We start from the raw sequence: 27,597 nt of genomic DNA on the forward strand, positions 1-27,597 counted from the left end.
TAAAGGTTTACGACGTGTTTTGCTGTAATTTTTCCCCTTTGCAAAGCTGCAGTGATGGGAGGTAAGGGCAGGGAAGAAGAGAGTTTCACCTGCTCAATATCCCTTCAACTGAAGAAGTCACAATTTTGAGAGGCCTGGGAGGTGGTGGTGGGGGGCTCAGAATGTTCCTTTGAGCCCCCCACCGCCCGCCCATTGTATTTTCTCTGGCTGACATCTTGTGCAAAGTTACACTTGTGGGGGAACACAACATTTGCACAGTTGCACAAGAGCATCGAGCAAGTGCAAACATTGTGCAGAGTTATGTGACAGTGTGGCCATTGTGTATCATGGCTGCACGGTCACACAATGCCATTTGTGCCATTTTGGCATGTGGGCAACAGCACTCTTGAGCAACTGTGCAGCGTTCCACGGTGTGGATAATGTTGCACAGTATAGCATGTTATAACTCCAAATACTGAAATAACTCTTGACCCTGGTGTTATATTTTAACTGATGAGTTTTACTGCCTCAAATGAAAAGGACTGATCTGAGCATTTCAAATCCTGAATCATATTTGGATGGGGGGGGCATGTATGGGGCCTGGGGCAAAGCCCCCCCCCTTTGCCCTCCCCTAAAAAAGCTCCTGCCTTCAATTAAAGAGTTAACCAACTGCCTGCAGGCGTGTTCTCTTTTGGGGAAGGAGGTCACCCTGTCTATGAGGCCTCCCAGAGAGTTTGGCTGAGACCCCCAAGTCCCTTCTGCCCAGTTGCCAGGTCTGTGAGGATGGAGCCAGGCTAATCGCGGATTAAGCTGGCAAGGGAGTGCAGCCAGAGACTGCTGATCTATAGGGATACCTCCCTGTCCACAAAGAGAACATGAAGGCAAAAAGGAGGAGTGGCGAAGGAGGGACGAAAGGAAGGCGAGATTATATTTGCCTCCTTAAAGCCTGCAGAGGCAAGAAGAAGAGACTCCCACCCCCTTCCAAAATTGTCGTTTCTCAAGGACATCGCCATGCTGGGGTCAGAGCTGCCCGCCTTTCTGAACGCTGTCTGAAGGGTGCTCGCCAAGCGCTTTGGAGGCAGGAACATGGGTACTGTTGTTCATTTCTTGGTGGGCGATCACAGAGCGGTCTGTGTCTCTGGGGTTTTCTTCCTAGTGTGTTTGGTGTCTCTCGAAGGGTGGTGGTACAAAGAAGAAGGGCATTATTTTAGAGTGCCTGTGGTGGAAGAGAAGTGCTGAGTTTACAGCAAGTAGGAACACCTGGGCTGCTTGGGGCCCACCTCACACAGGGCAACGCCTTTGCTGCAATGTCTGGTGTGTTCAAGAGAGATGCGAAAGGTCTGCTTGCAAAGAGTCCGTGGGCAGCTGTGAGTTGTTATCCCTTGAGGTCATTGACCACAGAATATGCATCTTTTGTGTCTGCTGGGTCCTTGGACATAATGGCTGAATGCAGCCTCCACATTTAGAGGTCATATTCTGCTGGGAAATGGTCAGAGAGAGCTATTTATTTCTACTTATGGGCTACCTGAGGCACCTAGTTGGCCAGTGTGGGTTGCTGGGTTTGGTCTTCCCTGGTCTGCTCCAGTGGGGTTCTTTCTCCCTCCACCCAACTTCCCTATTGTTTGAGGAACTGAAAAAAGTATTCCCTTTAGTATTGGACAGATGCTCTCTGCTCTGTAGACATGAACTGCAGTGATCAGTGTTAGAGGAAACTTCCTTGCTGAGTTTGTTGCTGATATTTAAGTTGTAGCTTCTTAACTTGTATTTTGGCTCATGTGCTGCTCTTTGGTGTGTTCTGTTGTTTGACCTTATATGTTCTTGTTTGGTTTCATTGTACTTTTTAAAATTGCTTTACAATAGTCTGATAACTATTGTAAGCACAGAGGTGAATATGAGCCCAGAAGGATTTTATGATATGCTAGTAAAATGTCCTTTATCCCAATACCCAGGGCTGGGTCTACAAAGAGGTGGTGGAGCTCTGCTTTGTTTCTAAAAGAGCTCTGCTCTCTCGCGCGCTCTCTCTCTTTGAGTAATTAGCAACTACTTACTTATTGAGAGTCCTCAAACTTGGGTCCCTACATGTGGTTAGACTACAACTCCCATCATCTCCAGCCACAATGCCATGCCACTGTGGGGCTAAGCAGCCTTTAAGTTCAGAGGGTTAGGAGTAGCAGTTGGAATCTGTGGAATTCTAGTTCCATGAATCTATGGAACTCTCTGCCACAGGATGTAGTCATGGCCACTAGCTTGGAAGGCTTTAAACAGAGCTTGGTCAAATTCATGGAGGACAGGTCTGTTGGTGGCTGGCTACTAGTCTGGTGGCTATAGGCCGTCTCTGGCCTCAGAGGCGAGATGCTTCTGAATACCAGTTGCAGGGGAGCAACGGCAGGAGAGCGGGCATGCCCTCACCTCTTGCCTGTGGGCTTCCCAGAGGCATCTGGTGGGCCACTGTAGAAAATGGGATACTGGCCTAAATAGGCCTTGGGCCTGATCCAGCAGGGCTGTTCTTATGAGGTGTAGCCCAAGATCATCTGGGAACCCAAGCTTATATAGCAACAAAAGGTGTGTACTTGGAGATACCGGGGTGGAGGAGATAACTTCTTCCTTGCCCCTAATCATTGAGAAGCAAGCCTGCTTCTCTCTTGTGTAGCCCTATCCTGGCTCTTCCTCTTGGTCACTCGAAAGCATGATGGCCTCTCAGTTGCCCAGGATGGAATGCTGAGAACTTATGGTTTTCTAGGTTGCTGTTGATCTGGTTGGTCCCTAGGATAGGTGGCTGTTGCTTACATTTGGGAGTATGAACACTGGAATGTTTCTGTAGTGGCCTATATCTTTCTTGCAGGAGGTCATGATTTAACTTGTACTTAACGGGTCTCCATGGAAGAGCCTGCCTTGTTATAGTTCTTAAGTATTGCTAATCATTGCAACTGGGGACAGGGTTCCATCTTATTTATTTATTTGTTATTTCTCTGTGTAAACTGCCCTGAGCCATTTTTGGAAAGGCAGTATAGAAATAAATAAAACAAATAAATTGCAGTAGGCAGCTAAATGGAAGGTCCATGTAATACAGCCATCCCTCGCCAACCGCAAGGGTTCCTTCCTGGAAAACCTCACGGTTGGTGAATTCGCGGTTGACAAGCACTAGATGTCTTGAAAACGAGGTTAGGGGAATTGCGGTGGTGAAAGGACTGCAAAATACAGTGTAAAATGACCCCCGGAATTGACCCCCTGAACCCCAAAAGGTGGAGGCGGTGGCCATGGGTGCCTTTGTGCGGCTTCGGCTACTGCGCCAGCTGTGTCCCTTTTTTGAGAAGGCAGATCTGGCCACGGTTACCCACGCCTTAGTCACATCACGGTTGGATTACTGTAATATGCTCTATGTGGGGCTGCCCTTGAAGAATATTCGGAAACTGCAGCTAGTGCAAAATGCGGCCGCTAGGATTTTATCTGGAGCTGCCCGCTGGGATCACATCACGCCCATTTTGAAAGAGTTGCACTGGCTACCAGTTTGTTTCCAGGTCCAATTCAAGGTGCTGGTTTTGACCTTTAAAGCCCTTAACGGTTTGGGCCCGGGGTACCTGAGGGACCGCCTGCTCCCAAGGGTTGCTGCCCACTTGACGAGGTCATCTGAGGGAGCTCTGCTCCGGGTGCCGACAATGAGGGAGGTTCGGTTGTCGTGCATTCAGGACAGGGCCTTCTCTGTTGCTGCCCCCAGACTCTGGAATGCTCTCCCGGTGGCTATTTGCTCCTCGGTCTCCATCACGGTTTTTAGAAAGTGTGTTAAATCTTGGCTTTTTACCCAGGCTTTTATATGATTGTCTCTACTGCTGCTTCTTTGTATTTTGAATGGTTATTTTATGCTTGTGTGTTAAACCTTTTTCAGATTTGTTTTATATTTTAGCTTTTTATAGTCTTTTTAAAAAATTTTATGTAAACCACCTTGGGATTGTGTTAATGAAAGGCGGTATACAAATTTAACAATAAATAAAAATAAAATAAATACATTGAGGTATTTGTGTTATTTATACTTGATTGCTGATTGGGGTGCAACATAGGAAGCTGCCATATATTTTCTATGTTTCACCCCAATCAGCAATCAGATTTATCGCTGAATCAAATGTGGAGCAGTTTTCATATTGTATGTATATACGCTGCACACACGTCCTATAAAAATACCTATGGATACTGTTACTGATGCATGTTACTGATGTTTTTAAAACATTTTGGTTATTGTTTTTTGTATCTTTGTAATATGTTTAGATTATTTGAATATCATTTCCAAATACAAAAAAAATGATGGAAGTGCTTGAAGTTGAAATACCCTTACAGAGCCAAACCCAAGCCGGTATATCCAATCCAATAAATATACTTAACATCAAAATTCTCTAGGGGAAAAAAAAAAAAAAAAAAGGCTGGCTTCTGCAACTTGCCTAATTATGCAGCTTGTATTTTATACTTGTTGCATAATTCTGCAATCCTTGTGCATGATTCATTTTGTTTTTGCAGCTGGTTGTAGGAGGGACAGGGAGCTATAGAGCATGGAAGCATAGTCCTCTGCGGCAATCTCGTGCAACTATTTTGCTGTGTTTTGAGATTTCAGCAGACATGCTTCTAAACGCTTGCTTGTGCTCATCAGGGCTAGAAACTTACTCTTCCCTCCAAAAAAAGAAATTGGAACCTTAAAGAGCTGCATCATTCAGCTATAGCCAATATCTCCATCTCTTTCTGTGTTCCCATAGAATTACAGCATATACACAGCTTTGATCCTAAGGGCATTCCCTGAGCCTAAATCACACAGAATTGGGTAGGATTTATTTTCTTGTAATGGCCATGATCCACATCTCAGTGAGTTCTTGTGCAAATAAAGCTCTGTGAATGCATGGACTGTCCACTCCCTTTCCTGTTAGCTTTTTTTTTTTTTTTTAAGAGAAGGAGTTTGTGCCCTAAGATCATAGGTCAGCCTGTATCAGCAATCATAGCCTTACTAGAGTTTGATCACCATGAGTGTATTTAGGGTTAGTCACAAAGGTCACAAGAAGTTGCATTATGGAGCATTTGCTTCTGTCACTCTTCTGTGTGAAGAGATGGCATGCTAGCTGTTAAGAACAATGCAAACTTCCACGTTAATGAGTAGCCCTGGTGGAAAAAGGCACCTTCTCAAACCTTTAAAGAGACATTTTGACTTCTGTGGCTTGGCATCGGGCACACCGAAATTGGCCCTAGGGTTGGGGGCCTCTAGGCGGAGTTTGATTTTGGTGCCTCACCCCAGCTGAGGAGTGTGGAGCCTTGGGTTTAACTGGAGCTGCTCATTCTTAAATGACCAGCCCATGCTGGTTTGAGAATCCAGTGGGAGAGAGTTCCCAGACTATGATGAGGGCAAAACTCTAGCACTTGAGAGATGAAAAGATGCTGAGGTTAATGTGGACATCCAGACAGAAGCCATTTCTTTTTGGGAATGAATGCTGAGGGGAGAGAGAATAACTGGCAATCCAATATTCTGGCAATGTTTATGCCACCGCTTAAAGGATGTGTGTGTCCTAGTCCTGCTGGTACAGAACATAATACTCAGTAATAAGATGCAAAAGTAAATTTGAGAAAAAAGATCCTCGAAGGTCATATGCATTCAGAGCTGCATCACGAGAACCTCAGCTTCAGTCTGAGATGAAACTGCTTTGCAAAATGGGCAGTGTTTCTATATAAAAAGCTTGCCCTTTGGTGTGGCCGCACCATAGTTTTGTATAAGGGCATTATAATATTAGCAGTTTTATTCTCAAGCCCCTTCCTAATGATCCCTAACATGGAACTGGCCTTTTTCACTGCTGTCACACATTGAATCGACACTTTCAACGAGCTGTCCACCACGACCCCAAGATCCCTCTCCTGGTCAGTCACCGACAGCTCAGATCCCATCAGCATATACTTGAACTTGGGGTTTTTCGTCCCAATGTGCATTGCTTTACACTTGCCAACACTGAGCTGCATTTGCCACTTTGTCGCCCACTCACCCAGTTTGGAGAGATCCTTTTGGAACTCCTTACAATCCGTTTTGGATTTCACTACCCAAAAGAGTCTGGTATCATCTTCAAATTTATTTCTTTATTTCTTGTCATGATCTATTTGCTTAAAAACATCTGTCTAGTACCTGCTCATGAATCAATCTGACGGCAGTGAGTGTACCACGGTGTGTGTGCACCTCTACAAGTCTTGTTCTGAATAACAGAACTGTTTTGAGTACTTGTTTCTTTCATATTAAACGTGCTTCTAAATAAAGGTTCAAGTTCTACTTGTATCCAGGAAAACACACAAGTTCTGTTTGGCTTAATTACCTAGATAAATCAAAACCTAAGTCCATGCTAGATACGTCTTAACAAATTTAAACATTAAGGCTGTGCTGATAGCTGATTTGTCTCACTGCTGTCTATCGAGAAGGCCAACATGGAGATGGGTTTCTCCATGGAGACTTGACTTGCGGGGTTAGAATCCTCCTCCTCTTCCGGGCAAGATGGCTTCTTAACCGATTTTCCAGCTAGGTTGACCAAGGATGAGGAAGGTCGGGGGACTTGCCAAAGGTTACCCAGCAAGTCATTGGCTCAGCCAGGATTACAGCAGATGTTAAACAGCTTAATGCAGGCAAAAGATGTCACGGAATAATCCCTAATCAGGCTGACAACCTGCATACCAAGCTTCGCCTTGATGCAATTATAAATAATAGAAAGGAAAGACTTTTTTTTTTAAAGAGGGGGTTAGAACAGCCCACTTCTGGTCTTTCCTGCCTCATCCAAATACTTCTGTAGTCCAAAGATTTGCCCATAGTTGGAAATACCTGTCTGTCTGTCTTTTTCTTAAACATTACCCAGTATTTTGCAAGCATGAGTAGACATCAGCCATTCATTTAGGTCTGCCCCAACAACCACACAGTTATAGGTCCAGGAACAGAAAACGCCTTGTAAGGTGACTTGCTAAGTCTACAAATCATAAATGAGGTGGGGAAAGTAGAGATCACCAGGCAAGGCAAGGCATGAGGATAGACACCCAATTCCCAACTGACTAAAACTTGCATGCTCAAACGTGGGTCCCCAGATGCTGTTGGGCTGCAACCCATCATTCCCTGCCATGTAGTCTGTTGTGGCAAGGGATGATGGGAGTTGTAGTCCAACAGCATCTGGGGATCCAGGCTTGAGACCCTGTAGCCTAGCCTCATGGAGGGGACGCACAAAATATGTCTGCTTGTTAGAAAGGGAAATACTGCAGACTTAGCTTTACTAATAAATAGCCGGGAGATTGCATGGGCTGCTCTGCATAATCCATACCAGGCAGTGTGGACACAAGGTGAAAATATTCTTGCTGCCTCCCTACCAAGACATTTACAACCACAGAATATGAACAGCCCCTTGGTGCCTTCTGGGGAAGTAGCTGATGGAGATGGCCAGAAGTCTGAGAAAACAAGTCCATTCAAGGAGCTGTTGTATGTTTAACCCAGAGAAAAGAAGACTGAGGGGGACATGAGGACACTCTTCAAATGCCCAGAGGTCTGTTTCGCAGAGCAGGGATTCTCAATGCTGGGTCCCCCAGATGGAGCCATTCAACAATATCTGAGGACCTGCGGTTGTCCCAGAGGACAGGACTAGATCACTGGGCTTAAGTTACAGGGACGTTAGGAACACAGGAAGCCGCCATATACAGAGTCAGACCATCGGGTTCACTATTGTCTACACAGACTGGCAGCGGGCGACTTCTCCTAGCTTGCAGGCTGGACTCTCTCTCAGCCCTATCTGGAGAGATACCAAGGAGGGAACTTGGAACTTCTGCCTGCAAGCATGCAGGTGCTCTTCCCAGAGCAGCCCCATCCCCTAATGGGAATATCAGTGCTCACATGTGGCCTCCCATTCAAATGCAAACCAGGGCAACCCCTGTTTAGCAACAGGGACAAGTCCATGCTTGCTACCACAAGACCAGCTCTCCTCCCAAGGCTGATCATGGCTGAGCAGTGAGTGGGGAAGAGCAGTTTGCCCAGGACATATCTAAGACTGGACAGGTCTTGGGCCTGATCCCATCTAGCCCAGCATCCTGTTTTCCTACAGTCAGGGGCGTAGTAAGGTTGGAGTGGGCCCAGAGACAAGATTTTAAAATGCCCCCCCACCTCATTGAAGCTCAGGTCATGAAGTAAAGAAATCTTAATTGTGGACGATGCAAGTCATTTAATGGTCCTAGAGAAAGACCTGCTGTTCGGGTAGCTCCAGGTCTAAACACTCACATCAATTTTGGAGGATGAATACAACTCAAGGAAGCCCGGGCGGGTGCGCGGCTGGGGGAGTCAGCCATGTGTCTTGCCTCGGGGGGGGGGGCAAGGCAATGGGCCCCCAGACAACTGTCTCCCCTTGCCCTATTGCCTACAGTGCACCCCCCAGATGCCACGGGGAAGCCCACAAGCAGAAGATGAAGGCATGCCTCCCTCCTGCCAGTAATCCCCAGGGACAGGTATTTCGAGGCCTCTCCTGCCAGCAAGACCAGACTGAAAGAAGGGCGGCAAATGGGATGTGTGTGCTGTACTCAGTGGAGTCCGCTTTTGGATTCTGGGGGGATTTTAAAGTTTATAGTAACTTGGTATTATGAATGTAGCAGCCGGCGTGGTGTAGTGGCTAGAGTGCTGGACTATTTCGGGGGAGACCCGAGTTCAAATCCCCATTCAGCCATGAGACTTGCTGGGTGACTCTGGGCCAGTCACTTCTCTCTCAGCCTAACCTACTTCACAGGGTTGTTGTGAAAGAAAAACTTAAGTATGTAGTACACCGCTCCGGGCTCCTTGGAGGCAGAATGGGATATAAATGTAAAAAATAATAAGAAATAAATATCTTCATATGACAGTGTGGACCTTACAGTAATGGGGATTTAGCAAACGTTCCTGTATTTTGTACTGAAAATTTTTTTAATGTAGTCTTCCTAAATTTTGAATATATAAAAACCCAAACTAGCCACTGTTGATAGACCTGTGGTCCATCATGTCTTCAAAAAGAAGTTTGGATAGCCACGCATTGCGGATGCTCGAGCTCCAATCCTCTTCTGTCAAGCAGGGGCTTGACTAGATGGCCTCCAGGGTCCCTCAGCTGCTACAATTCTAATGAAAGATTAGCAACTGTCCTAGAGCCTTTGAAAAACCAGAACCAAACTGTGTCAGAGCGCGCCAGCCTGCTCTGGGACTTTCTCATTGGCTGCAGGGTTCTTTCACAGCCCAATGGCTAATTTCTAAATCGCACAAGCCAATTATGCCTGCATTCTTTTTGTGGGCAGCTAATGATGATGGAGTCCGAAAAGGACACTTTAAATGGTTAGGAACACCTTAGGCTGCAGAGATATAATTGGGATGACAGACACAATTAGCCATTCATAATTCCTTATAGCAGCTGATTAAAGTCTCTTTATCCTACTTACTGAGATCAAAAGGTCTCATAGTTGGGAAATATAAAATGAATTGGCTGAGCTGTCTATGGAGAGACCCTTTTAACAGAAGGAGCTTGTGTTTCGTAGGTGAAACGGTGCCCTCATATTCTAGATGAAATTCAGCCGGGATATACTACCATCTCCCGGTTCTGGACTGACACTTGGATAATGGATCAGGTCTTCTCTGTGGCTGCCTGGAGACACACTGGAATGTGCTCCCTGCTGAATTGAGTCTCCCCATCTCTGGCAGCTTTTAAAAATATCCTCAAGACTCATTTATTCACCCAAGCTTTTAAACTAGAATTGTGGTCTTTAATTGTTTTAACATTGTTTATGTTGTAAACCGCCCAGAGATGTAAGTTTGGAGTGATGCACAAATATAATAAAAACCTGACCATTGAAAAAGGACCTAATCCCAAGTTAACCCCTGCTAACTTGGCAAAGAGGCACCTTCTAATGTGGTGATTCTCTTTATTTAGCAGGGGGAGAGCAACTGGCCCTGTCCGCCCCCAGCATAGTGACTGTTGCTGGTGTCTATCTCATGTTTCTTTTTAGATTGTGAGCCCTTTGGGGACAGGGAGCCATCTGATTTCTTTATCATTTCTCTGTGTAAACTACCCTGAGCCATTTTTGGAAGGGTGGTATAGAAATCGAATAAATTAAATTAAATCAATTAAATTAATTGTCCAGCTGTTTATGGTTAACTCTGTCCTGGATAAGTCCAATGCACAACCACTGGAATGATGGATGTTTTTCAAGCTTGCTTGTCTAGCTGTGGATGTGCTCGACTTTTTAGCCTGTCTGGTTTAGGATTGCTTGGGGCCTGAAGGAGATCATACAGGCCTGGCAAGTCACCGGAGGAAGCTGCCTTGCACTGTATCAGACCATTGGCCCATCTAGCTCAGTCTTAGCCTCACTAACGGGTAGCAGTTTCTCAGGAGTCCTTCTCAGCTCTATCTGGAACAGAGGTGCTCAGACCCCTGGAGAAACGGTGGAAGCAGGAGGCCACTAGCTGCCCCAACACCCCGTCCTTCACCCCTCTGCCTGAGGCCGCTGCCTCACTCCGCCCCATGGAAGAGCTCCTCCTATATTGGGGGCTGAGACGTTCTGAGCACAAGGTTCATGGCACAGGTTTCCGGAGTTGTCCAAAGGTCTCTGTTCGGATCCTCGCCATCTTCATGCTGCCTTTAAGCCCTGGCGGCTGAAGGACGTTCTGCGAACTGTGTGTTTGAGTCTGAATGTAGGCTCTCTGAAGAGCCTTCAGTGTTGGGCTTGTCGGTGATATGCCCAGTTATATATCTGTACATGGATTATATGTTTTCTGGGGTAACCGCTGCCGAGTGGGCAGAGCAGTGCCTTCCGAAGTAGTGACTTGTTTAGCCGGGGAGAGTAACCAGCCTCCTTCTTTCCAGTGGCTATTTGTTGGGCTCTCCATTTTAGAGTATGAGCCCCTTTAGGACAGGAACATAGAAAGCCGCCACATACTGAGTCAGACCATTGGTCCATCTAGCTCAGGACTGTCTACACCGACTGGCAGTGGCTTGGTGCCACTGGGCACTCTCTGGGTGCCCCTTGGTGTCCACCCAAGCTCTGCTCAAGGGAGGACAGCTGGTCTTGTGGTTGCAAGCAAGGATTTACTAAGCAGGGTCCACCCTGGTTTGCATTTGAATGGGAGATGACATGTGGGTCCTGGAAATTATTCCACTGAACAGAGGTACACCTAGGTAATTATGAAGCCTGGACCTAAAGGCCTTCGGGGGGGGGGTGCGCAAATTAAGCATCATCATGCTCCACTGGGCAACCACACCACCTGGGACAGACTAAAGAGAATTGTGGGGGCCCCCAGGGGCTGTGGAGGCCCTGGACTTTGGCCCCGAAGTCCAGGGGTGAGATCACCTCTGCCGCTCAGGGATGGGAAGAGCACAAGCATGCTTACATGGAGCAGGTTCCAAGCTTCCTCCCTGGCATCTCCAAGATAGGGCTGAGTGGGATTCCTGCCTGCACTCTTTTCCTATGTAAAATGCTCTAAGAACTTTGTGTTTGAAAATCAGTGAAGACGTGTTCCCTCTGCATGTTGAGATCCCCCCCCCTTTAATGTATGTTTGCTTGTTTCAGAGCAAACATACATAAGAGCAGGTGTAGGTGTGCAGAGCCGAAACAATTATTTGGGGGTAGCCTTTGGAGAAAGATGTTGGCCAGGTAGAACATCTTGCCCTGAACAACACGTGCCCTCCTTCCCCCCCCCCCGCATGGCAGGTCCTCTTGCCTTGGATTAATGTTCAGATTGGACAATCACATGGTAAAGAGATCTTGTCTTGTCAAAAGCATTGCAGGAACAGACACTTGATAGTCCTGTTGTCTTTCTTCTTCTTCCATTGATCAGAATCCCTCCATGTGGTAGATGAGTAAACATGAGGGTAAACAAAAAAAGAGAGGGAGAGAGAGAGGATGTTAAGGCCTTATCTTATCATGCAAGAGCTCTTCATCCTGTGCTTGAGACACACACAGGGAAGCTGACGGAATGGGTGTCCCTGCTTGGGATTCTTTGGACAGAGGCAATTAGTGTTCCCTAGATAAAGCTCTGGATGGGGCTGCCAGCTGCCAGCCCAGAGATCTTGCCTTCTAGAAGCAACTGGAGAAGGCTGCAGCTGCTATGCCGAAATTTGGAACATGGGAAACTGCCATATACTGAGTCAGACCTTTGGTCCATCTCGCTCAGTACTGTCTACACAGACTGGCAGCGGCTTCTCCAAGGTTGCAGGCAGGAGTCTCTCTCAGCCCCATCTTGGAGATGCTGCCGGGGGGGGGGGACTTGGAACCGTCTGCATGCAAGCAGATGCCGAGCTACAACCCCATCCCCTAAGGGAAATATCTGTCAGTGCTTACATGAAGTCCCCCATCCAAATGCAAACCAGGGTGGACTCTGCTTAGCAAAGGGGCAATTCTTGCTTGACCGACTATGCGGAACACCTGTATCGGGCAGCAGCAGCAATACAGGAAGGTGCTGAAAGGCATCATCCCAGACTGCGTGGGAGGAGGCAATGGTCAACTCCTCCTGGATTCCACCAAATGCAACCACCGGGTTCTGTGGTCGCGCCAGGAGTCAACACTGACCCGATGGCACCCTTTACCTTTACCACAAAACCAGCTCGCCTCCACTCCAGCCTCCTGCTTGTGTGGTCGCCCTCCTCTTACGTAACGGGTTGCTGACCTGACAAAGACAATGAGAAACGAGTGAGGTTTTCCCCACCACTGCTCTGCATGTCAGGAAAACTTGACCTGTGAAATGTCTGGGTGTTCAGGCTGCTGTTACGGATGTAGGAGCAGAAGGCCAGAAGTAAAAGGGTCAGCCCTGGATTTCCTGTTCCTACATCTGTCAGTCTTTACCCGCTTAAAGGTGAGGTAAAGTTCCTGTATTCTACCCAAGACAACCACAGGGCACTGTGGTCGCCAGGAGTCGACACCGACTCCTTTACCTTCAAAGTTGTGCCCTTGTTGACCACAGAGCCCTGTGGTTTTCTTTGGTAGAATGCTCTTACTGAAAACCGGATAGCTAAAGCTGACTCTTAGCTTTCCCCCTCCAAACCCACTGGCATGTGGCTGCCTGCCTTTTGGAGAATTCATATCCGCGTCAAGCTGAGTTTTACGAGCCAGGGAGATGCTTGTGCACAAGTTGCTGGTTGTGAGACGGCGTCCATGTTCATGTGGAGTGTGATATTTGCAGAGGGGTAAGAGAGAGGGTGCACCGAGGATGTTGTTCACTGACACATCCTTACTGTTATTTTGCAGCAAAAATATGAATGGGGGGGAGGCATATCTTTGGCAGATGGTCTGCGGGGGGCCACCTTCACTCTTTGTTTCAGGGAGGGCCCACACCACACCCATATCTTTGTGTGTGCGCCTGCGAGAGCAACTGTATTATTGTCTATGTAGGCTTTTCTTGGTTGAAAAGCAGTATTTATTATTTATTTGATTTATTTGATTTATATACCGCCCTTCCAACAATGGCTCAGGGCTGTTTACAATTAAAACAAAGTTGTAAAACAATGAAAAGCTAAAACAAATTAAAAACAATAACACAACCATTAACAATTTAAAAACATTTTAAAACAAGAATTAAACATTGTCCCCAGACCCCAGCTCAAGAAGACACGTAGACGTAATATGGATGAAAAGGGCCACAACTTTGTTAACTATTACACAAAGCATGGCAGACTGGAACACCAGGTGATTAATCACCCTTAGAGAACAGTGCGGGCCAATCGAAGCAGGTCAGCACTCTGAAGTCCTAGCCATCACCCTACTGGGCGACACACCCTGGCTCGGGAATGGGCAGGTACGCCCCACTCAATGCCTTCAAAGCCAACCCCCCCCCTTCTGTAGAATATATACAGTATACATATTCTGTAGTCGGAGAGAAAAGATGCCTGTGTGAACTCAAGTGTGCATAAACCCAAAGTAGGTCTCTTCTTTAGAAGAATACCATGATTTAAATTTCATGCAGATCACATTCATTTGACTCCACTCAGATTAAACTCAAACTTCGGAGTCTGCGTGGACAAGCCTCTTAAGGCAATTTTAAAAAACCACAACATTGCGAGAACGGGTCCTTTGAGAGAGTCAGCCCAGAAACGTCCCTGAGCCCAGGAGAGCTGTGCTGACAATGGCAAATCTCTCGCCAAGGACAGAACGCTGCGATTTTGCAATCCCGCCTGCCTCGGGCGCTTGGCTCCGGCTGGACTCTGTTTGCAAACACCTCCTTGCAGAATCTCCAGTCCTGCCGCGACGTTCTCAGCGCGTAATATACGAACCGCTTTAGAACTGAAGCTGCCAATTGCGTGGGCAGCGAGAAGGCAGGGCTGGGTGCGTGTGAGGGGGTATTCCAACCTCTCTCCCCTGCAGCCCCTTGGAGTGAGGGAGATGATGAAGAAAATGGGGAGGGGGTGCAGCTGGGGCCCCCTCAGGAGCTGGGGGGCCCCCAGAGTCTTTGAACCCAACAGCTCAATTATAGCAACACCCCCTGAAGGTTTTGGGTTTGTGTGTGTGTGTGATTGCCTTGCACACGACATGGCTTATTTTTAGCATTCTTGCCAGCGTCTTTGCCTTGCCCTGGCCTGGTGGGCTCGAATCCTACCCTCTTTCCTGCCCTCCCCTCAACCCTGGCAGGTGACGCCTGGGATTGGAGGAGGGGCCCCTGGAACCGCCCTCCCACCGCCCCAGGTGACGAGGATCAGCCCTTTGAACTGTCTCCAGCTGCGAAGAAGCAGCCACGTCGGGACTGGAGTGACCCCACTCCGGGCAGCGAAGGCGCCTCGCTGAGCCCCTGAGACGCCACCGCCTTGGCCCCGCTGCGCTCCCAGCCTGACTGCGCCCCCGCCCCCTCCTCCTTTCTTTCTTTCAGACATGGAGGAGTTGGCTAGAGAGAGCATCAGCTTGCTAGCCAAGCCTACTCTGGCGTCGGAGAGCCCCAGCCTCTCCTCGGCGGGCGCCGTCTTCATCATGCTGAAATCCGCCCTGGGAGCCGGCCTGCTCAACTTCCCCTGGGCCTTCAGTCAAGCTGGCGGGATCTCCCCGGCTCTGCTGGTGGAACTGGTAAGTACCCCAAGGGGGAAGCCCCCCCCACAAGTCTTCTGTGGGAGGGGTGGTGGCCCATTCCTAGCCATGGGCTCTCAACATCGGGTCCCCGGCTGCTGGACTACAATGCCCATTATTCCCTGCCACAAGTGGCCTGCAGCCTTTGTTATTTACATTTTTTACATTGTATATCCTGCTCTTCCTCCAAGGAGCCCAGAGCGGTGTACTGCATACTTAGGTTTCTCCTCACAACAACCCTGCGAAGTAGGTTAGGCTGAGAGAGAAGTGACTGGCCCAGAGTCACTCAGCAAGTCTCATGGCTGAATGGGGATTTGAACTCGGGTCTCCCCGGTCCTAGTCCAGCACTCTAACCACTACACCAATTTGGCTTTTTGTGGCAGGGGGTGATGGGAGTGGTAGTCCAGTGGCATCTGGTGACCCAGGGTTGGGACCCCACACTTTACATTAAGGGCTGCTTAATTTATGGTGGGCAGCTGGGAAATGCTTGACTAACAAGTTGCCGGTTTGAATCCCTGCTAGTACTATACTGGGCAGCAGCGATATAGGAAGATGCTGAAAGGCATCATCTCATAATGCATGGGAAGAGGCAATGGTCAACTCCTCCTGGATTCTACCAAAAGAAAACCAGAGGGCTCTGTGGGTGCCAGGAGTCAAAATCGACTTGACAGCACACTTTACCGTTTACTTTAATTTATGGCAAAAGAGACAGTGAAGTCTGGGGGTGCTGTCATGTTCTGCTTCAAGGGGGGTGCTGTACACATCTGTAGCAAAGACAAGAGCTTGCCCTTCTACAGTGGCATGGCTCTTGTATATAGCAGGGGGAGAGCAACTGTCCCTATCCAGCCTCAGCACAGCTCCCCTCCAGTGGTGGTGCTTTGTGTCCACCTTGTTTCTTTTTAAATCGTAAAATGTGAACCCTCTTGGGACATGGAAGCTTCTTGTTCCTTTTCTCGATGTAAATTGTTTTGAGACTATATCTATATCTATATGGCTGAAAGTGGTATATGAATATTCTTAATGACATCTTAAAGACCAGGAAGTGTATTATACCTTCTGTAGACCACATGTTGTCAGATTCAGGAGCTACCACAAGGCCAGCTTCTTGAGGGGAATGTGGGATGAGTGTATGTGCCACGAGATGAGATCCCTCTGGTCTAAACTGGGCTCCGAACAATATTTAAATCGTAAGTGGACAGAGCTGGGACAGCTGAGCTCTGTCTCCCAGTAAAAATACTTGCAAGCCCTGGCAGCAAGCGATGCGAGGACCAAGAGTGTTAGAGCGGAAGCATTTTAAAATACATATATAATAAACCCTGTTCAGACATATCAGCTGTCTTTAAAGGACAACTGCACAATGGTATGTGTGTAACACATATGCATCAATGGAACACACACACCTGTGCATTTTCTTGGTTTGTGCATGCATAATGGGTTGCCTAGGACTGCATTCCAAGAAACCTAGAAGCCTACATGGAGAAAATCCTCAGAAGAACTCTGCATTTGGCAGCACAATTGCAGAAGAGGGTTAGAATCCTTGGCAAAGACTCAGTGGGCAGTAGCCGTGGAGTCTGTGGGAACTAGCAGGAGAAGTAAGGTCAGGGGTTCCGGAGGAGCCTGGCCAACTCACTTTGCTTTCCTCATTGTAATGAGTCACTTTTTACATAATGCAACTTTTGGGTGGCTTTAATTTTTTTTTTTTTTGAGCAATACAAATTTTCTTCTAAAACTGCATGTTTTGTGTCTGGCTGCACATTTTAGAAAATCCTGCATATATATAGGAACATAGGAAGCTGTCATGTACTGAGTCAGACCATAGGTCCCATCTAGCTCAGTATTGTCTACACAGACTGGCAGTAACTTCTCCAAGGCTGCAGGCAGGAATCGCTCTCAGCCCTCTCTTGGAGATGCTGCCAGGGAGAGAACTTGGAACCAAGATGCTCTTCCCAGAGCGGCTCCATCCCCTGAGGGGAATATCTTGCAGTGTTCACACATCAAGTCTCCCATTCATATGCAACCAGGGCAGACCCTGCTTAGCTAAGGGGACAGTTCATGCTTGCTACCACAAGACCAGCTCTCCTCATGGTGTAGTGGTTAGAGTGCTGGACTAGGACTGAGGATACCTGAGTTCGAATCCCCATTCAGCCATGAGACTTGCTGGGTGACTCTGGGCCAGTCACTTCTCTCTCAGCCTAACCTACTTCACAGGGTTGTTGTGAGGAGAAAGCTAAGTATGTAGTACACCGCTCTGGGCTCCTTGGAAGAAGAGTGGGATATAAAATGTAATAAATTTAACTAGTGAGCCTGGTACAGGCCCCATCAAATGCAGGGTACATATGACTCTACGTGTGTGAATAACTGAACATGTGCACAGATCTGTATGTGCAGGCATGCTGTAGATCACGTGTGAACAGGCCTATTACTAGCTTCAGATTCCTTTTTGCTGGTCAGCAAAGTGTCTTGAGTGAGTTGATTCTCCTTTATACACTGTACACAGGTAGTATGTACATTGAATGTAACGTGTATATATAGACCTATATATACTGTGCGAATACATGGTGTAAAATGTTGGGTGAACCACCTAATGGCACAGTGGGGAGGTAACTTGCCCAGGGAACAAGAGGTTGCTGGTTCGAATCCCCCTGGTAGGTTTCCAGGACTATGGGAAATGCCTATATCGGGCAGCAGCGATATACGAAGATGCTGAAAGGCATCATTTCCTACTGCGTGGGAGGAGGCCATGGTCAACCCCTCTTGTATTCTACCAAAGACAACTACAGGGCTCTGTGGGTGCCAGGAGTCAACTCTGACTCAACTGCACAACTTTACCTTTAAAGTGTTGGGCGGGTGGTTTATTCCGAGATCCTAATTTTAAATGTTTGAGGCCAGGCATTATCTTGAAGTGAGGGGGAATGCCTGAAATCCTCAAACCCTTTTCTGATTTGGTCTAGTTCTGCGTACTGAACTGAAAGTTTCAGTACACGGAACTAGCCCAAACCAGAAAAGGTTTGATGTTTCTCTTGGGCTACTGCTAGTCTGTTATCTCCTGATAGAGGTTTTAGGTGTGTGTTTCTGGCCTTGGTGCTGCCATTCCAAACACGTGCTTTTGTCTTTCCCGATGGGAATTACTTGGAGCTGGATCATTGGGTGACCTTCTCATGGTCACTAGAAGGACACTTACCTGGGCCTGAATCTGACCGGATTCCATCTTCAGAGGTTTATTTATTTAACATATTTTTATACTGCCCAAAACTTATGTCTCTGGGCGGCTTACAACAAAATAAAAACAGAAAATAAAACATAAGTTAGAAACGAAAACAAAAACATTTAAAACATTACAACAATTTAACAGTTTTAAAATAATACTTCAAAAACAGCATTAAAACCACTAAAACAATATTAATTAAAAGCCTGGGTTGCTTTTGAGAGGTTGCTCTCCCCAGTGCAGTACAACATACGCAACGGGCCATGTCCGGCCCCTGCACAACGTCCCCCCCCCCCGTGGTTGTTGCTGGTATCGGCCTTATTCTTTAGATTGTGAGCCCTTTGGGGACAGGGGGCCATCTTATGTGCATATTTTTTTCTGAATAAATCGCTTTCGGACCTTTGAAAGAGCAGTATATAAATATTCACCGTAGCAGTATAAACAGCTCATCCAAAATTAGCGCTCCCCCTCAGATGATCAGTCTTGTATACTTATATTGCAGTTTGGGGGTGCTCATCGATCCAGCTCTGTCACCAGAGGTTCAAGTGGCCTCTGTGGCTCGGAGTGCCTTTTATCAGCTTCGACTGATACGCCAACAGCGACCTTACCTGGACAGAGAGAGCTTGGCCATAGTTACGCTCTGGTAACCTCTCGCTTAGAGTACTGCAATGTGTTGTACATGGGGCTGCCTTTGGAAACAGTCCGGAAACTGCAGCTGGTACAAAACAGGGCTGCAAGATTAACTGGGACCGGATGTTTTGATCATATTATGCTAGTGTTTTGTCAGCTACACTGGCTCCCAGGCCATTTCCGGGCCCAGTTCAAAGTGCTGGTTTTAACCTTTAAAGCCCTAATAAATGGCTTGGGACCGGGTGACTTGCCCCATATATCCCTCTCTGAACCTTATGATGTTCTTCAGAGGTCCTTCTCTGGGTGCCCCGCTAAACGAGGTGAGGCGGGTGGCTACCAGGGAGAGGGCCTTTTCGGTGGTTGCACCCCGTTTATGGAATAGCCTCCCCAGTGAGGCTTGCCTGGTTTCGTCACTTTGTTCTTTTAGGTGCCAGGTAAAGACCTTTTTGTTCACCCTGGGCTTTTAAATTTGGGTTTTCAGCTTTGATCTGATATTTAACTAATTTTAAAATGAGTTTTTAAGCTGCTTTGTATTGGGTTTTTTGTTTTGTTTACCTGCTTTTGTCTGTTATGATTTAATGTGTTTTGTCTTTATTGTATATGTTAATCCTTTGTTGTAAGCTTCCCAGAGTACAGGCTAACAAATAAAGTGGATGATGATGGTGATGATTGATTATAGGGTTGGCTCAAATATTTTGAGCACTGTGTTGCCGGCACATTTTAAATGTTGTCGGCATCTTACTTTATGATCATGGGAAGCTGGCATGCTGTGTAAAGAGTCTACTTCCTTAGATGAGATATTCTTTGCAGCTTCCTATCTTGCTGGTCTTGGAGGCCCCCACAAAACGCTCCTCCATCTCCAAGAAAATCTGTGTTTTTTGAATCGTACTTAAACTTTCTAACACAACTTCAAAAGGCAAAATATTGCAGCAGCAGGAAAAGGTGTCAACAGTCGCAGTGCAAGCAGTAGAGGTGTGACTGTCCATGTTGGTGGGGTGTCAGGGAGACCCAGCCCATTTTCAGCTACTGGTTGTGTGACCAAATCGAACCACAGTAAACATGACACATAACATTCATGATTTCTAGTATACACATTACAGCTTTTATTGCATGTTTGTATGTGTAATTTCTTGCTTTGCTGTTACTGCTGCTCACTACCGCAAGGCCAGCTCTCTTCTAGAATTCTTCTCCTGTGCAGCTCTGTCTCTGCCTTGGTCCATAGCTTTTAAAACAAACAAACATCTAGAACTTCATGATGAGATGCCAGTGTAACTTTTTCACCTAGCATGTGCCACTCCAACAGATGCACATGCATTTTTCCTTGTCTGTGAACACACATTGTGTTGCTATTGCTGGTCTACGACCGAAATAAAGTTTTGCTTACTACCATTGTGTTGCCTGGCGTCCCATTCCATGAGTGGGAGAAAATCCTCTGAATCTAGAATTTGGCGGAAGAGTGTTGTGTTCATGGGTGAAGTCTGCAGGAAACGTCTTTGGTGGGGGAGGAGAAATGGGTGTGCTGGATCAAGGCCTGGGCTCTGCAGGAGTCTGGACCACTCACTTGAACTTTCTCATTGTCTTCAGTCGCTTCCTTCACCATCCAACAGAAGTTTTGCACGACTTGGATTTTTGAGCCACACGAACGTGCATCTTTTCTTTTGGAAACGGCATGTTTTGTGCATATTAATAACTAGCTGATCTGGCACAGAGCATCTGCACCCTAGTTCTCCCCCTCTCTGCTCACTGGCTGGCCTGGCTGCCGTCTGCCCGTCCCTGCTGCTCTCCGGCAGCTGCGCGCGAACTCTCAGGAGAGCTGCCACAAATGAGATTAGCGACAGGTGCGCCTAAGAGAAAAATGATATGTAAGCAGCCCTGCCCTGCACAACCCGTGGAGGGCTCCTGAGAGCTCCTGGCCTGCTGGACTGCAAGGGGTATCTGCCAGCAGCTAAGTTGTCTTCGAGTGCCTCCAGCTGGGCATGCATTGCTTGCCAAGACATTTGCCGAGCTGAGGTGGCCAATGCCCGGCCCCTGAATTGCGGGCGCCTCAGCCAGTCGCCTGGTTCTGCCTCTCTGGGTGCACTGGCCCCAATTGCCTGCACTTGCATGTATGCGATGCATGCTTAAGAGGACTCCTAAGTCCTAGGAGGAGAGCCGGTCTGGTGGTGGCAAGCATGAATTGTCCCGCTAGCTAAGCAGGGTCCACCCTGGTTTGCGTCTCAATGGGAGACTACATGTGAGCACTGCAAAGTATTCCTCTGGGAAGAGCATCTAAAGTCGCAGACTCTTCTCCCCCTGGCATCTGGGAGAGACTCCTGCCTGCAACCTTGGAAAGCCGCTGCCAGTCTCTGTAGAGTGGAGCTTGGGTGGACACCTACGGAGGGGTTTGTCCGGTGGCACTAAGCCTCTGCCAGTCTGTGTAGACAATACTGAGCTAGGTGGACCAATGGCCTGACTCGGTACAAGGCAGCTTTCTGTGTTCCCTTCTTTGGGTCTTGACCTCTCTCTCTTCTGCAGGGTTCCTTGATATTCCTGATCAGTGGCCTTGTGATCCTGGGTTATGCCGCCTCCATCAGCACCCAGACCACCTACCAGGGGGTGGTACGAGAGATATGCGGAGCAGCAGTTGGGAAACTCTGTGAGATCTGCTTCATCCTCAACCTCTTCATGATCTCAGTGGCCTTCCTCAGGGTTGTGGGAGACCAGCTGGAAAAATGTGAGCCATTGGACCTCACGGGGGCGGAAACGATCTTTCCTGCTTTCCTGGCAATTGATTGGACTCTTGCTTCGATCTTTGGTGTCTTCCATTCAGACAGGAAACAAACAAACAAAAATCGGAAAATAATTAAACTGAATTAAGTTGCATGAACATGTCCCCATATATTTTAATAGGTCAGCATCTGGTGGTTATATAGATGGTGGGGGGTGGGGGGAGAACAGCATGGAGGAAGGGTTAAATATCCCCCCCCCGAGCACCTCGGCTCTGGCACAATTAATTTCTTTTTTAAGAATAGGACAGACCCATATATCTAATTGGGTTCAGAGTTTCTGACATCCCAAAGTGAGGAGTTATTAATGAGGCCAAGAGAGGTTAGCCTTGTCTAATACTGCCACCTAAAGAATCAATTCAAGGGTTCTTAGACTCTGGTGCCCAGATATTGGACTACAGCTCCCATCATCCCCAGCTACAACCATGTTGGCCATTGACACTGAAGTGTCCCTTCAGTAGCTGTTTATTCATTTTATTTATTTGACATATTTGCCTGCCGCCCAAACCTTGCATCTCTGGGAGGCTTACAATAAAACAAAACAAGCAAAACAAAATAAAGAGGTTAAAAACATGACAATTTAAAAAAATGTTTAAAAAAATCTATTAAAACAGTATCTGATTAAAAGCCTGGGTGAACAGATCTTAACTGCCCTTTTAAAAGTTGTTCGAGATGGGGAGACTCTTATCTCAACAGGGAGCTTATTCCAAAGCCTCAGGGCAGCAACGGAGAAGGCCCGTCCCAGAGTAGTCACCAGAGGAGCCAGTGGCAACTGCAGACGGTCCTGTTGCTGGGGAGTTGGGTGTCTCTTTTTTAATTGCACCCTGTTCCAAAGGGGCGCTCAATTTCCTTGTTCCTCTTGCAGTATAAACTGCTCTGCAAACTCTTTGTCTGAAAAATACATGCTTAATATCTGCAGATCTCAGGGCATCCAGTGAGAATAACCCTTCTTGCCATTTTATTTAAAAATGCATGTTTCCTTTCCAGTGTGTGATTCATTCTACCCAAACGAAACCTTGAGTGGAGGTCCCTCTCGCCAGCACTGGTTCACAGACCACCGCTTCACTCTCTCTGCGCTGTGTGTCCTGGTTATCTTCCCTCTCTCCATCCCAAGGGCAATTGGCTTCCAGAAATACACAAGGTCAGGGTCAGTTGGCGGCAGCGGGTTGACTGGGACTGGGCTGGGCAGGCCAAGGAGCAGTTCTCGGGTTTGGGTCCCTAGCTCCTTGTTGGCCTATGATGGCCAAAGGCCACTGAGCTTCCTTGGTGCAGAAATCTGGACTTGTGGTAGCATGACTTGTCCCCTTACCTAAGCAGAGTCTGCCCTGGTTGCGTATGAATGGGGGACTTCATGTGCGAGCACTGGAAGACAGGCTTTCTTAACCTTGGGCCCCCAGATGTTGTTGGACTACAACTCCCATAATCCTCAGCCACAAAGGCCATGTCTGGGGGTTCTGGGAATTGTAGTCCAACAACATCTGGGGGCCCAAGGTTAAGAAAGCCTGCTGTAAGATATTCTGCTTGGGGGATGGAGCCCACTCTGGGAAGAGCAGAAGGTTCAAAGTCCCCTCCTTGGCAGCATCTCCAAGATAGGGCGGAGAGAGACTCCTGCCTGCAACCTTGGAGAAGCCGCTGCCAGTCTGTGTAGACCAGGGATTCTCAACGTTGGGTTCCCAGATGTTATTGGACTTCAACTCCCAAAATCCCCAACCAAAGGCCACTGGGGCTAGGGATTATGGGAGGTGAAGACAAATAACATCAGGGGGACCCAACGTTGAGAATCCCTGGTGTAGACAGTATTGAGCTAGATGGACCTATGGTCTGACTCGGTATATGGCAGCTTCCTATGTTCCTAATCTTACCCTCTGCACTTGTCTGTGTTCCAGTATTCTTGGGACTCTGGCAGCTTGCTATCTGATGCTTGTCATTGTGATAAAATACTACCTCCGAACGGATTACCTTGTCAAGCAAGAGCATCACTATTCCTCTGGGTAAGTGTTGTTGTGGGGTGTCCCCGCTCCTGCCGCTGATGGGCTTTCCAAGTGGGTTGTCACTCTTAAGCCGCTTGGTTGGAGAGACTGCCAAGTTCAGTAGCAGCTTGTCCTAAAAGCCAGGGCGGGTGCTGAACGGGGGCCACAGCTGCCTCGGGTTCCCAGGGGCTGCTTTGTGCCTCTCCCCCCTCCCCAACCCTGCCCTGATGTTCATGGGAGCCGCACTGCCTTCAGGCCGGCCATTTGTCTGGTCGAGCTTCTGGAGTGAGAGGCAGCTGTGCCTTGTTCAATGCCCCCTGGATAGGCTGCTGTTGCATTCAACCTGCCACACTTCCTCTTGCTTACTGTGAAATGGAGCTCGGCTGTCGGACTTTCTTGCCTCCAGATGGCATCTTATTGTGACTCAAGTCAGTTTCCCCCTGCAGTGTTAAATGGTGCTTTTTTCTTTTTTCTTTTTGGCACTGTTGCCCACAGCAAAATAGGATGCTGTAATAACTGAACTGGTACCGGGGGGCGATAGTGCAAGAATCCTTCTACAAGTGATTGCTGAAAGGTGCACCTTGTAGTCTCGCTGTCTGTGCACACCTGGTGAAATGTTGTTGTTGCTGCAGGACATGAAAGCACAGGGCAGCCAGCTTCTGGCCTTTCAGCTTGCTCCTAGGAGCAGGGTGTAGCCCAGGGGTTCTTGGCCTTGGTGCCCCAGATGTTGCTGGACTACCTTTCCCATAATCCTATAGCCACTGTGGGTGAGAATGATGAGAGTTGTAGTCCAATGTCGGGAAACGGAGAACCTCTGCCGGTTGAAATCAGTGGGATAAAACGTGCCTCACTAACATAGGTTCAGGCTGTTAAGGGCTTAAATTCTTGATCTGCACTCCTTCTGGTCTCTTCTCCTGAACATTTGCTTTGTTCTTGCCCTTTTAAAAAATTCTCTGGATCCAAGACACGCTGCTGTTCAGATGTTTTGTCATCTCCATCCTTCCTTTCTGCTCCTTAACGATGGAATAGCCTTCCTCTGATAGATGTATCCTCTCCCTCTTTCCAGCTCATTTGCATTTATATCCAAGGAGCCAACCCCCAATGTCACATGGCTGTCCACTGGAAGGTGTGCAGCTTGGCTGGCTGGCTTGAGCTGCCTGCTTTGTAAATGCATTCCACGCCTACACGTGGCACTTCACATGGCCTATCTGGCTTGCATAGCACACACAGTCCCGCTTGGCTGGCTGTGTAAATCGGACCTGCTCAGCAGTGCTGCGCTCTCACACACCCCTTTTGACCCTTGCAGGGCTTCCTCCTGGGCGTCCATGTTCAGCGTGATTCCGACAATCTGCTTTGGATTTCAGGTAACAGGCTACTATTAGGACCGCGGCATTCAAGACAGGAAGCCACTGCTTTAAAAGGCTCCTCTCTGCTCCGTTAGCCGAGATGATGCTTGCTGCAATGCACACTGGTGTCTGTGACAAATCCATTCCTTGGATGAGGCTAGTACTTCAGAATGCCTTGGATTAATCTCAGACTAACCCCTCCCAGGACTTCGACAGGGCTGGAAGGGCAAAAGGCGTCACAGTAGGCAGAGAAGGGACTTGAACACGAAATCCTGGATTTGTTGAGCTGATTGTGTATCCCAGCTGTTGTTCCAAAGGGTCTTTGGCCCTCTGACATGACTACACGATCTGCCAGAAAAATGGAGTGTGCTGTTGGTTTCAGAGCTGTAATTTTAACTTATGCAAACATACCCAGCGGATTGACTAAAACTCATGATTGACTAATTAAGATTTCCTTAAATCAAAACACTCTTCTTGGAATGCAAGCCTTGGTTTTTCCACTCATCCAAGTCACACATTTCTTTCCCCCTACTTGAGAAGATGTGGCTGCTTAGATTTAACTACTCCAAGAACATGAGGAGACCACTAAAGTGGATGGAAGAGGACCCCAAAGGCCATCTGTCAATCAAACTCCATTCCATCCACATCCATAAGGGAATTCTCACCGGGCCTAAACCTGACTCCTTTTATGTCTAGTGATGGCAATTGCTGGTGTCTTCAAAGAGTGGGCGTTGGAGGCTCCCAAGAGCCAAGGGAGCCTGGAGGAGAAATTGCCACCTTGCATACGAATATGATGAACATTTATATACTGCTCTTCAACCAAAGTTCTCAAAGCGGTTTACATAGAGAAATAAAATTCATTAAATGGCTGCCTGTCTCCAAAGGGCTCAGTCTAAAAAGAAAAACACCGTAAGACCAGCTCCAGCAACAGCCACCAGAGGGATGCTGTGCTGGGGATGGATAGGGCCAATTGCTCTCCCCCTGCTCAATAAAGAGACTCACCACTTTGAAAAGGTGCCTCTTTGTTCACTTATTTTATTTCTTTTTTTACATTTTATATCCCGCTCTTCCTCCAAGGAGCCCAGAGCGGTGTACTACATACTTAGGTTTCTCCTCACAACAACCCTGTGAAGTAGGTTAGGCTGAGAGAGAAGCGACTGGCCCAGAGTCACCCAGCAAGTCTTATGAGGCTGAATGGGGATTTGAACTCGGGTCTCCCTGGTCCTAGTCCAGCACTCTAACCACTACACCACGCTGGCTCTCTACACTTAGCAGGGGCATACCATTCCTTAGGGATGCCCAAGTGTCTCTAGGTGAAGGAAGATGCCCCTAAAAAGAGGGGCAAAGTGAAACTTACTCCTAGACCTGTGCTTGCAGGAAAATGTCAAGTCCGACCTCGCCCGACTGGGAAACTGGGAAAAACTGGGAAACAAGTCAGAAATCTTACATTTTTTTGGACCCCTGCATCCTTTCCCCCAACCCTCTCCCCATACCAGGGACCATGTGGGGGCAAGGGCAGGAGTAATGGCCTTTTCATTGCTATGGACAGCCACCTCATCACTTGACTTTTGCCATGACCCCTGGTTTAAAACGTCCCCCTTAAAACGATAAGGCAGGGGCTTCTTTAAGCCAGAATCCTGGCTAATGTCCCTGTTTGATGTCTCCTGGCCTCCACATAGCCCCTGGTAAGGGAGGGGGATGAGGCGAGGGTGGCTCCCATCAGGCATGTCTGAACTTGGTGGCAGAATTCTGCCTTGACAGTCAGATCCTCTGACTGGAGAACCTCACCCTGTTGGTGTGGAACTCCATCTGATAATGCCCAGCAGAGGACATGTTGGGTCCAACACACCTGTAAGGTCATTGGACAGCACAGCCCTAGATGCTTCTGTACACACTGATGGCAGGAAGGTGAGTGTCTTCTCCTCTGGACCCTAGGTGCATGCGCTCTTGTGCATAAGTGCTACAGAGAGGCGCACGAACAGTATTTGATCTGCATCCGCCTGGCATCGCTTTCTGAGATCGGCTGTGTTTGCAGCCTGAGCATTGAGAGCTTTGAACCTCAACAGCAGTGGGCCATTTAATGGTCCACAGCAACTCCTGGAAAACTAAAATGTTACTTTTCCCAACATACAGATGTGCACATCTAAAACAGCGGTGTGACGGAGGCAAATAGGAATCTTAACTTTCTCTGCTTCTGGTGGGATTTGTTGCCGTTAAAGTTATATATTGCTTGTCAACAGAAACACTCCCAAAGCGGCTTATGTAGCAAAAGGAGTAAGAGAATGGCTTGCTGTCCCAAAGGGGCTCACAGTCTCAAAAGAAACACCGGGGAGACCCCAGTGGCAGCCACTGGAGGGGTGCTAGTTTGGGTTAAGTAGGACAGTTGCTTTTCACAGCTTTATACAAGAGAATCACCACTTTGAAAGATGCCTTTTAGACCAGGTAGCAGGGGGACGATGATGAATATATATTACTTTTCAACAGAATTCCCTAAAGGGCTTTAAATAGATATAAATAAGTAAATATAAATATGTATAGATATAAACCCCTGCTAACTGGGCAGAGAGGCACCTTTTAAGGTGGCGATTCTCTTTATTGAGCAGGGGGAGAGTAACTGGCCCTCTCCACCCCCAGCACAGCATCCCTCCAGTGACTGTTGCTGGTGTCTAGAT

General features: G+C 47.7%; 1 protein-coding gene across 3 annotated transcripts in view; it reads left to right on the forward strand.

Annotated features, from left to right (window-relative positions):
• The first annotated feature begins 694 nt into the window (after positions 1–694).
• The window catches only part of SLC38A8 (solute carrier family 38 member 8), a 36,820-nt gene continuing 9,917 nt past the window's right edge, over positions 695–27,597 (forward strand). The window contains exons 1-6 of one of the 3 annotated variants that reach the window (XM_053270425.1): positions 695–1,317; positions 14,819–15,009; positions 21,359–21,557; positions 22,597–22,750; positions 23,496–23,600; positions 24,886–24,943. In XM_053270425.1, the coding sequence (XP_053126400.1) occupies positions 1,287–1,317; positions 14,819–15,009; positions 21,359–21,557; positions 22,597–22,750; positions 23,496–23,600; positions 24,886–24,943 (738 nt within the window). In that variant the 5' untranslated portion in view covers positions 695–1,286. Of the gene's footprint in view, positions 1,318–13,852; positions 13,876–14,237; positions 14,281–14,818; positions 15,010–21,358; positions 21,558–22,596; positions 22,751–23,495; positions 23,601–24,885; positions 24,944–27,597 lie in introns of those variants that run through there. The other 2 variants (XM_053270427.1, XM_053270426.1) reach the window with 2 other exon arrangements.

The sequence above is a fragment of the Hemicordylus capensis genome, chromosome 9, assembly GCF_027244095.1.
Source record: "Hemicordylus capensis ecotype Gifberg chromosome 9, rHemCap1.1.pri, whole genome shotgun sequence".
NCBI lineage: Eukaryota > Metazoa > Chordata > Lepidosauria > Squamata > Cordylidae > Hemicordylus > Hemicordylus capensis.